The following is a 12,314-nucleotide window of genomic DNA, read 5'->3' as shown; positions in this document are numbered from 1 at the left end:
CTTAATCTCGTAATTCTCTATGCATGAAGGGTTGTTTCATACACTAATACTTATTTTGATGTTCTAGGGTTAGAAAGAGTTTTAGAAACTGATGATATTCTAGCAAAAGTTATATTGGAGTGCTCCTCTAAACTTTATATCTATTGAATGCTTCCTTGAGTGATATGACTTTTATTTTCAGTTATTTATTATTTATTATTATCCTTTTGTGATTTTAAACTTGGTGGTGAGCTTTCTTTTAATTTTATTAAAGTTTTATTGTGAGTTATTTCCTTTCCTATTATTGTCTTTCTTTCGAAATCCATTTTGCACTCTCCCTCGTATCAGGCTCCTTGTCGATCAAGGATGCAGGCAATAATGACAAAGCGAAAAAATATAGCTAGTTACGATGTCGTAGTGAAGTGTCTCGGCAAACGACGACAGCACAATTACAATAATTACTAAAGTCCTACGTGAGAGTCGAAGGTTTGGAGCTTGCTAAGCGTGAAGATGATTACTTGGACTTGGGGATTTATTTGTGGATTCTAACTTGATTTATTTGTGAGATGGTATGTAAGAAAACTTAGACTTCTAGCCTTACGAAACTAAGTCGAAGGATAACCTCAATATTATTCCTTCGATACTATTGATTTGTACTGATTTGTATGAATCAAAGAAATCGAAGCCAAACCAATTTTTCATTAATTATCCCTGCAGCTCGAGAGGCCATTACACTATTTCTTCAGGATGATTATGTCTATCGATTACAACTACTCAATTGTTAGATATTAGATCATTTATTTATTCAAAAAATTAACCTTAATACGTGTCGATCGATGGTACAAAGTTATCGTTGAGAAGATATTAATGACTAAAACGACGATACAACAGTTATAAGTACATATCATCATCAATGACCAAAATGATGACACAACAGTTGTATGTGTCGCTAACAGTATCAACCACTTCTTATCCACGATAAGATGTATTAATATATTAGCATAATTTACATTTTGACTTTTCTCATATAACTAATACTAATCAACTCATCTTATTTATTTAATATAATATATATATATAATTGGATAAATGATAAGTTTCGGATTAGATTTCACTTGTGCAGACGTCCTGTATACCATTTAATTGCTTAAAAATTAAGAAATCAACACGTGATGTCTGACCAATATAATTAAATAAGCCTCCAAATAAATATATCGTCACCATCACATTAGCTATCGAATTAGCTGGACACAACTATTCTTAAATTTATCAGAGATATATATCTTTTAAATTATTAGATTTATCAGATATATTAAATTTAAAGGATTTCAAACTATTTTTTTGATCATCAACTGCGGACAATCCCTCGGTATCTAAACATGTGTTGGGTCCAGCCAATACGTGCACTTGGACAAATTGAGTCGTTTGAGGCTAAATGAAAGAAATTAAAAAAAAAAGAGAAATGGCAAAATTAGTAAGTGCAGCATGCGTGTGTGCAGGTGAGCGTGCAGAGGAGAGAGAAAGATTAGAAAGATTAGGTTTTTGAGTTTTCTGTTTGACAATTATAGAGAATCCTCGCAGCAAACTCTATAATCCTAACGGTGTTGATATGCAGTTTACCCTCTCTAAGATACTTTCCTGTTATATCCACTCCGTGAGACCTAAAATTTTCTTTGAGGAGATTCATCCTACATGATATGCTAGAGTCAAGATCTATGTTCTTGATGTTATTCTAATCCTCTAGTTATTCTAGAGAAGACCTACTGTAAACATGTTATCATTATTATTGATAGTGGAAGTTTGAGGTGGACTACGGTCCCGTGATTTTTCCCATATTGGGTTTTCCACATTAAAAGATTTGGTCTCACTATGTGATTGATTATTTGCTCTATTGTTTATGCTGTGCTGGTTGATATTTACATTTGGATATCAAGTTGGTATTTTGATGATGAACCCATTTTGATACACAAAGAGGGAAAAAAATATTCCGCTTTAACAGGTTTTTTCCCAACAAGTGGTATCAGAGCAACAGGTTGTTTAGTGCTAGTTTTTCTTGTGTGATTGAAATGGAGCAATCAGATGGTATGATTAAATTGAACTCATCAAATTATTCCATATGGAGGCGTCTGATGGAAGATTTGCTCTATTGCAAAGATTTGTATAAGCCTATCAAGGTTAAAGATAAACTTTCTACTATGAATGATGAAGAATGGAAAGTTCAACGTAGAAAAGCTATTGCCTATATTAGAAAATGTATGGATATAAACTTGCATGAGCATATTTCTGATGAAACCAGAGCTGATGTTGTTTGGCAAAGGTTAGAAAACCTCTTTGCGAAAAAGACAATGGGAAATAGAATTTCTCTCCTCAGAGGACTTGTAAATTTGAAGTATAAAGATGGTGGTAACATTGTTGAGCATATGAGCCTATTTCAGAATCTTACAAACAAGTTGGTTGCTATGAAAATGAATATAGATGATGAGATGCAAGGATTATTACTTCTCAGCTCTTTACCAGAAAGTTGGGAAACATATATGGTGACTATTTGCAACTCCACGCTAGAGGAAACTCTAACTATAGATATGGTTAAAGACAGTTTGCTAAATGAAAATGCCAGAAGAAAAGAACAGGGTGAATCTTCTTCTAAGGCATTTGTTCCTAAAAAACAAGAAAGACGTGGAAGAAGTCATAGCAGAAATCCACATGAATATAGAGGAAGATTCAAGCCTAGAAGAGATATCAAATGCTTTCACTGTAACAGGCCAGGTCACATGAAGAAAGAGTGTAGGTTTTGGAAGCGAGAACAGAATAAAATGAAGAAAAATGAGAAAGAGACAAATACAGTTGCTATTGAAGGTAATATCACTATTGTTTGTGATGAAGGTTGTGTCAATCTTGTAGCTTAGGACAATAACTGGGTAATTGACTCTGGTGCTTCATTTCATGTTACTTCTCATGGTGATTTCGTTAGATCTTACACTATTGGTGATTTTGGTAATGTCAGAATGGGAAACAGTGTTACATCTAAGATTTTGGGTATTGGAGATATTTGCTTAGAGACCAGTATTAGGAGCAAATTGATACTCAAAGATATAAGGCATGTTCCAGATATTCGTCTTAACTTGATATCTACAGGTAGACTTGATGATGAGGGCTTTGTACACTATTTTGGTGAAAGCAAATGAAAACTCACTAAAGGTTCTCTGATTGTGGCAAGAGGAATGAAACTTAACTCTTTTTATGTCATGGAAGCTAAGCTACACAAATGAGAGATTAATATAATTCAAAAAAGTGAAAGTATAGATCTTTGGCATAAGAGGCTTGGACATATCAGCGAGAAGGGACTTCAAACTTTTGTTAGAAAGCAGTTCTTACAAGAGTTGCAAGGTACATCTCTTAAATCTTGTGATCATTGCTTAGCTGGAAAAACACATAGAGTTGCATTTCAGACATATCCATCATCTAGAAGATTAGATATTATTGATTTAGTTCATATTGATGTTTGTACTATGCAAACTAGAATTCTTGGAGGTGCTCTTTATTTTGTTACTTTTATTGATGACTATTCTAGAAAAGTGTGGCTTTTGCTTTGAAATCTAAAGACGAGGTACTCTATTCTTTCAAGGAGTTTCATGTCAATGTTGAAAGAGAAATTGACAGAAAACTAAAGTGTATTCGATCAGATAATGGTGACGAGTACAGGGGTTCTTTTGAGAATTATTGCAGGTTCCATGTTATCAGGCTTGAGAAAACAGTTCCTAAAACTCCTCAATAAAACGGTGTGGCAGAAAGGATGAACAAAACCATTGAAGAAAGGATTAGGTGTATGATTTCTCACGCTAATTTACCAAAGTCATTTTGGAGGGAGGCTATGAGAACTACAATTGATCTAATATATCTTTCTCCATTAGTTCCTCTGAAAGGTGATGTCCCAGAGTATGGAGAGGAAAAGATATATCTTATAATCACTTAAGAGCCTTTGGGTGTAAAGCATTTGTTTATATTCTCAAAGATGAGAGGTCTAAGCTTGATAGTAAAGCAAAAGCATTTATTTTCTTGGGATATGGTCATAAAGAGTTTGGGTACAAATTATGGGATCCAATGAAAAAGAAGATTATTAGAAGCAGAGATGTTGTGTTTCTTGAAGACCAATTATTTGATGATGGTGATAATATTGAAAAGCCAGAAACCTCTGTTTATATTCCTTGGAGTTTGGGTCCAGTTCCTTCACTTGTAGTTCATGGTGATCATGGGGGAGATGAACAAGAAGATTGGGGTGAGAATACTAGTGATGATGCACCTACAGTAGATGATGCTGAACCAACTGAACAGGTACCTCCACCACCAGTTGAGATTCCATTGAGAAGATACACTAGAGAGCGACAACCATCTATCAAATATCCTCCACATGAGTATGTTATGTTTACTGATGAGTGAGAGCCAGAAACTTACCAAGAAGTTATTCTACATGAGAATAAGAATGAGTAGGTTAAAGCCATACAAGAAGAGATGAGATTCTTGCTTGAGAACCACACCTATGACTTGGTAAGATTGCCTAAAGAGAAGAAAGCTCTCAAGAATAAGTGGGTTTACAAATTGAAGACTGAAAATAATAGCTCACAACAAAGATACAAGGCACGACTAGTTGTGAAAGGATTCAGTCAGAAGAAATGTATTAACTTTGAAGAAATATTTTCTCCAATTGTGAAAATGTCCTTTGTCCGAGTTGTTCTTGGTTTGGCTGCCTACTTGAATTTAGAAGTTGAGCAACTTGATGTAAAAATAGCATTTCTTCATGTTGACTTAAAAGAAGAAATTTACATAGAGCAACCAGAAGGTTTCAAAGTCAACGGAAAAGAAAATATGGTGTGTAAGCTCAGGAAAGTTTATATGGACTCAAACAGGCACCTAGACAGTGGTATAAGAAGTTTGATTCCTTTATGATGAGCCAAGGGTATGATAGAACCACATCTGATCATTATGTGTTTATGAAGAAATTTTTAGATGATGATTTTATTATTTTACTGCTATATGTTGATGATATGCTGATTGTTGGCCATGATGTTGGAAAAATTGGAAAGCTTAAAAGAGAGCTAAATAAGTCTTTTGCTATGAAAGATTTGGGATCGGTGAAACAAATACTTGGCATAAAGATTCTTCGTGATAGGAAGAAAAGGAAAATTTGGCTATCTCAGGAGATTTACATTGAAAATGTTCTTGAAAGATTCAACATGAGTAAAGCCAAAGCAGTTTGTTCTCCACTTGCAGGTCATTTCAAGCTTAGTTCGAAATAATGTCCTACAAGTGAGAAAGAAAAAGAAGAAATGTCCAGAGTGCCTTACTCATCTGCGGTAGGTAGTTTGATGTATGCTATGGTTTGTACTAGGCCAGATATATGTTAGGATCGGAGCGGCACTAAGAGGGGGGGGGGGTGAATTAGTACAGTGGATTAAAACTTGTAAGTTTAAAAATGATTCCGTAAAATGCAAGGAGATTTCGCTTTGATTGTAACTTGAGTAAAGTAAAAACCGGAAACTTCATGCTGTGTAGATAACGATTGCAGAAAGATAAGTACTCACACATTCAATGAACACACTAATTTAAAGTGGTTCGATCAAATGACCTACATCCACTTGCGAAGCCTTCTTCGAAGAGGCTCCCAACTTCCACTAGCAAATCGCTTTGAAGGGGAAGGACAAATACCCCTCTTATAACCTTTTACAAGTGGTTCACACTCTTACAAGGTTTCAACAAGAAAGAAGGAGGTGAACACTCAAGCAATTGAAAAATAAGACTTGCTAAAGACTTTGCTAAGGCTTTATCTCAATTTCTTACTTCTCAAAGGTTGTGTTCGCTGTTGAGAATTGAGGGGTATTTATAGGCCACAAGAGGATTCAAATTTGGGCTCCAAATTTTGAATTCTCTTGGGTTTCCGAGGCTGGCGGTGCCACCGCTCAGTTCTCAGGTTCTAGGCAATGCCACCACCTAATCTGGCGGTGCCACCGCCTACACTATTTTAGCTCACTGGTTGGGCTCCAAACTTGGCCCAAACCAGTCCGAACTTGAGCCCAATTGGCCCCTACTTGGGTTATAGGATTAACACCTAATCCTAATCTTAATTAACGTACTAACTACGAATTTAAAGATATTTCCTAAGCTATTACAAAGTCCGTAAGTCAAGACTTCTTCCGGCGAGCTTCCGATAAACTTTCGGAAACCATTCTGCGGACTCCCGGTAAGCTCCTAGACTTCAGGATTTGATCTTGGCGATTCCAACGAGCTTCTTCGGCAAGCTCCGATCTTTCTCGGCGAACTCCGTAAACTTCCAATGAACCTTCCGGCGAGCTTCCGAAAATCCCTTCGGTAAGCTCCCTACTCATTCTCGGCTAGTTCCGACAGCATTCCCGACGAAACTTCGGACTTCCATCGAACTCTTGAACTCGCAACAAATCATTCGCACTTGACTCCGACACTTTGTTTCGCTTTATGTCTTCATTGTTATCGTAGTTAATCTTGTACACACAAGCCAAAACTCTACTCCGATCTAGACAATTATTACAACGTGAATTGACATTCTATTGCCCGGCACGTCATTGGTTGGCGCTTCGTCCGATTCTTCAGCACATCATCCTCTCTTGCGGCTTGTTGCCCAATCGACGGTTGACCTCCGCAACCCCGATATCCTTGGCATAATTCTGCTCTTGGCCCGATGCCCGACGTCCGAAGCCTTCTACCATCCAATATCCTGACGTGATCTCCTCCGGCGCAACGTCAATTCCTCCTGCGTTAACTGTCTAATCTTGATCGAGTAGACCTACATCACTCAAAATGCAGTTAAACATCTAAACACAATCAAATAGTTTCATCATCAAAATCCGAGATTCAACAATATAGCTCATGCAGTTGGAGTTATCAGTCGATTTCTCTCAAATCCTGGAAATGATCATTGGGCAGTAGTAAAATGGATATTAAGATATCTAAGAGGTACTTCCAGGTTATGTTTATGTTTTGGTAATGATGAACCTGTGTTAAAAGGATACACAGATGCAGACATGGCAGGTGATACTGATTTCAGGAAGTCCACTTCGGGATTCTTGATGACATTTACAGGGGGAGCAGTCTCTTGGCAGTCTAAGTTACAAAAGTGTGTTGCTCTATCAACCACAGAAGCAGAATACATAGTAATCACTGAAGCCTGCAAGGAAGCTTTATGGATGAAAAAGTTTCTACAAGAATTAGGCTTGAAACAGGAAGGATATACTATTTACTGTGATAGTTAGAGCGTCATTCACCTCTCCAAGAATTCAACATACCATTCTAGATCCAAGCATATTGATGTGAGATATCATTGGATTTGTGATGTGCTTGAGATGAAAGAATTATAATTGGAAAAAGTACATACCAATGATAATGGTTCAGATATGTTGACAAAGTCTTTGCCTAGGGAGAAGCTTGAAGCATGTAGGCGAAAAGCAGGCTTGGTACAGCCCACCATATGAGATGGAGGGAGAGAATTATTGGGTTCAACCCATATGTGGGCTTGGACAAATTGAGTCGTTTGAGCCCAAATCAAAGAAATTAAAAAGAGAGAGAGAAAGGGCAAAATTAGTAAGTGCAGCGTGCGTGTGTGTAGGTGAGCGTGCAGCATGCGGCGACGTGCAGAGGAAAGAGAAGAGAGAAATAGAGAGAGAAAGATTAGGTTTCTGAGTTTTCAGCTTGATGATCGGTAGCTAAACGTTGTCAGTTTCGGCCCAAATTTTATGTGAAGAATCCTTGCAGTAAACTCTATAATCCTAACGGTGTTGATCTGCAGTTTACTCTCTCTAAGGTACTTTCTTGTTGTATCCATTCTGTGAGACCTAAAATTCTACCTAAAATTCTCTTTGAGGAGATCTATCCTACATGATGATATGCTAGAGCCAAGATCTATGTTGTTGATGTTATTCTGATCCTCTAGTTATTCTATAGAAGACCTACTGTAAACCTGTTATCATTATTATTGATCGTAGAAGTTTAAGGTGGACTACGGTCCCGTGATTTTTCTCGAGTTTTTTACGTTAAAAAATTTGATCTCACTGTGTGATTGATTATTTGCTCTATTATTTATGCTGTATTGATTGATATTTATATTTGGATATCAAATTGATATTTTGACGAGGAATCCATTTTGATACAGACAAACAATATTCCGCTTCAGATTTTATTCTCAACAACATCAAACAGACAGTGACGGAACACCGAACGCGTCCACCAGCGTATTAATCTTGCATTTCGCATTCTTGACTTAATTCGGCTCCTTGTGTTTGCTAACCTCTGTTTCAGTGGTCGCACGCAGTAGCAGCAGCCGGTGACCGACACCCAAGTCTCGTGATTCGTAGCAGCCACGGGATCGGCCGCCCTTCAACGATTCAGAAACGGTCCGGCACGGGTACGACTAAGAACAGAGTCGGTCTCCTGCCTCGCATCGGCTATATATGTGTGATGTTACCGCGTGGAGCGAGATGTGCTCAGGGCGATCGACAATGCTTTCGTCTTCGCTCCTCTTTGCCCTCCTCCTCCTCCTGGTGCTCCTCGGCACCAAGCGAGCCTTCTCCAAGAAGCGACGGCTTCCGCCTTCTCCGCCCAAGCTGCCGCTGCTCGGCCACCTCCTCCAGCTCGGCTCCCTCCCTCATCGCTCCCTCTCCGCCCTCTCCGAGAAGCATGGACCGCTCATGCTGCTGCATTTCGGCCATGTCCCCACCCTCGTGGTCTCGTCGGCCGACATGGCCGAAGAGGTCATGAGAACTCATGACACCTCCTTCGCCAGTCGGCCGGACCTGAAGCCGGTCAGAACCATACTCTACGATACCCATGACGTGGGTTTCGCCCCCTTTGGCGACTACTGGAGACACACCAGGAAGCTCTGCACCATCCACCTCCTGAGTGGCAAAAGGGTGAAGTCGTATCGGGCTCTGCGACAGGAGGAGGTGGCCTTCATGATGCAAAAGATCTCTCGGGCCTCTCTTTCCTCGACGTCCGGCTTCATCGACATGTCCAAGGTGATCAACTCTTTCGTCACTGATATCGTCGGCAGAGTCGTCTCAGGGACAAGCTTCAGAGCCGCCGATAGATGTCAGCTATTCAGCAAACTGATCGACGACAACGGCGTCGCGTTCCGTGAGCTCTGCGTCGGGGAACTCTTCCCCTCGTTGGGATTCTTAGATGGAATCCTCGGGTTGAACCCTACCGCCAAAAAGGTCGCCAAGGAATGGGATGTTGCTCTGAACGAGATGATCCAGGATCATGTCGAACGACTCAACAGGGATGAGGTGCAGGAGAGGGATTTCGTGGATGAGTTGCTTGATGTGGTTGACAAGCCTGAGAAGGACTTTTGCCTGACCATGAAGCAGATGAAGGCGATCTTGTGGGTAAGCTTCTTCCCTGCGAAAGATGTATTCTTCCTTTCTTAGACATGTTATTGTTCTAGGAGACATTTGCTGGCAATCGCAGCTGCCATCAGGAAGCAAAGACGAGTGACACTGTCAAGAAACCTTACCACGAACCAAACTCTCATAACCTTCTTCTTCTTCTTCTTCTTCTCGCCCCGTACGGCACGATGGTTCAACTTCTTTCTCTAGTAGTTTCGCTTCTCGAGTCAACATATATTGACTCCATCACTATTGGCTTCATGCATCACTTGACTCATTAATTTCTTGTGGCTTAACTCTTCTTAGATTTCCTCTTAAATCACATGTAGCCATTACATCTGTTGAGTGATTTTAAGGATTTGCTTTCTTGGAAGCCAAATAAAAGACCTAATGGGAAGAACAGCACCACTCGATTCTGGAAAGCTAAGTCACTGGCATTCTGCAGGATATGTTTTCTGCTGGCGTCGAAGCATCCTTCACTGCCCTCGAGTGGGCCATGGCAGAGCTCGTTCGACACCCAGAGACCCTGAAGAAGCTACAGGACGAGGTGAGAGGATTAGCTGCAGGGAAAGACATGGTCAAAGAAGACGAGACGCACGATATGGTCTACCTGAAGGCGGTCCTCAAGGAAGTCCTACGGGTGCATCCTCCCACTCCATTGTTGCTTCCGCGAGAATCCATCGAGGACTGCCAGATCCAAGGCTACCACATCCCCAAGAAAACAAGAGTTCTGATCAACGCGTGGGCAATCAGCAGAGACCCGAAACACTGGGACGCACCCGAAGAGTTCCGGCCCGAGAGGTTCATGAGCAGCGACCTGGACTTCAAAGGAAAGAACTTCGACTTCACACCGTTCGGTTCAGGAAGAAGGATTTGCCCGGGAATGCAGCTCGCGGTGGCTACCTTGGAGGTCGCACTGGCAAACCTTGTTCATCAGTTTGACTGGGAGCTTCCCCTCGGCATGACCAGAGATGAGTTCGATATGACGGAGAGTCCCGGGCTAACAGCACGCAAGAAGGAGCCACTTCACCTGGTGGCAAAACCTTGGGGGCAAATACCATTAGAATAACACTGTTCTTCTTCTTGTTCACGTTGGTAATAATAGCCTCAGCGATCATCCCCATATGTTACGATACTGTGGGATGTACGACTGAATAGCGACTATGAGATTCTATATTCACGTATGTAATCATGATTGATGATTATAATGGAATAAACCTTATCCTCCACCACTGTCATTGATGTCACAGTATGTGCCACCAACACAAGAAAGGTGGTATCACAGCAGCAGATGCCACTTGTAATATGTTGGAGACAGAAGAAGAAGAAGAAGCACTTGGTTAAAATCGTTTAGAATTCATCCTCCTCCTCTCATATGATGGAGATGATGTCTACTTCTATGCGTTCTCCTCTTTGACTATTAATTTATTATTTATTCACCTATTGCTTCACGAAGGTTGCAAAAGTGCTGATTGATGCATGTCTTTGTTTACCTATAACGTCTTTTTATTATGTGATTATAATTGATAAGGTATATTTTGGGTTCAAGACACGTCACAACTGATGTCACGTCGCACTACAGCCAGGTTAGCAAGGGGAGCACCTCCACACGCTAAGTCAGAACTCGTACCGATGCCGGAGCAGCAAGGGGAGCATCTCCACACGCTAAGTCAGAATCCGTACCGAGCCACTATTTGGCATGTCCCGTCCCGGAAGCTCGGGGCGGCACCGTCTCACGTCGTCCCATGCGTCATGGGATAGCAACTGCATAGTAGCGTCTCATCCCCCGAGGATCAGCCACCACGTCGAATCCGCGTGCGACCGACCCTAGTACAATAATATAAAAGCCCCTGACTGACATCCGACCAGGGAGGGAGAGGACACAAAAAGAGAAGAGAAAAACAACAACTGACTTGCTCATCGGAGGGGCCAAAGTCGGGAATCACTCGATGAATGCCATTTTTGCATTTAAGCGGCCACCCCCAAGCCACTAGCGTCTCGACCTGGGAATCGTCATCCAGTGAACAAAGGCGAGCTGCAAACCAGCCCGGGAATGGAAAGACGCTGCTCAACGCAAAAGGCGCCTGGACCGAGAAACGCTGATCAACACCCATTCGCGAGGATCTGACCTACCTCGACGTCCAATTCAGTCGATAGAAGACTCCCAACATCGACCCGTGGACCAAGCCACAACACATTTGTTCACCAACAATAATCATCGGAAGATTCACATATGTGGTGTATATTTTCATGTTATAAGATTCTATCAAATACTGCTGAAGCAAATGTATCCAATTATTTTGGATACAGTGACGTGTGATTGTAAGGCAAAAGAAAAAAGGGATTCCCATCTGAGACGTATACGTTCATATGTTATAATATTCTATTATATGTTGTTGAAGTAATGCATCCAAATATTTTGGATACATCGACTGAATTATTATAAGGTACATGAAAGCGAAGTATGTCATCGTCAAGAGAGTGATGCAATTAGGAGGCACGAGGTAAACGTACGGGCTGCGTGCATGGGTGGGTTGAAGCCTTCGTGGAATGTGCTCGTATTCATCTAGAAGTCCCTACCATAGTCATGTTTGACACTCTTATGTTTTGCAACATGTCATGGACGCTATGTTCAAATGTTCTTCGGAGAGTAAAGGACGTTAATATTTTCATATTTTCATACGTTAAGAGGAAGAAAATAACTCCACACATAAATAGAGAAAAATTTCGAAAATATTTGTATGTGAGATTAAAAAAAAAAATGAATGATGAATATTTGTATCGAAAATAACTCCACACAAAAATATTCGTCACACATGACGAAGATTAAAGGAGTTATATATATACTAGGTTTGGTCCATAACGAAGAAACTTTAAATGATGAATTGAATTAGTGTTTGACTTGACATACTAGGTTTTATGACCCAC

General features: G+C 40.5%; 1 protein-coding gene across 1 annotated transcript; it reads left to right on the top strand.

Annotated features, from left to right (window-relative positions):
- The first annotated feature begins 8,335 nt into the window (after nucleotides 1-8,335).
- On the top strand, nucleotides 8,336-10,615 carry LOC135645480 (cytochrome P450 71A1-like). The gene is made up of 2 exons (XM_065163877.1): nucleotides 8,336-9,386; nucleotides 9,832-10,615. Exons 1-2 carry the CDS (start codon nucleotides 8,454-8,456, stop codon nucleotides 10,453-10,455), a joined length of 1,557 nt encoding a protein of 518 aa, XP_065019949.1. The 5' UTR covers nucleotides 8,336-8,453; the 3' UTR covers nucleotides 10,456-10,615.
- Nucleotides 10,616-12,314: the final 1,699 nt, after the last annotated feature.

The sequence above is a fragment of the Musa acuminata genome, chromosome BXJ3-8 (genome assembly GCF_036884655.1).
Source record: "Musa acuminata AAA Group cultivar baxijiao chromosome BXJ3-8, Cavendish_Baxijiao_AAA, whole genome shotgun sequence".
Lineage (NCBI taxonomy): Eukaryota > Viridiplantae > Streptophyta > Magnoliopsida > Zingiberales > Musaceae > Musa > Musa acuminata.
This window is presented reverse-complemented; position numbering and strand designations above follow the sequence as displayed.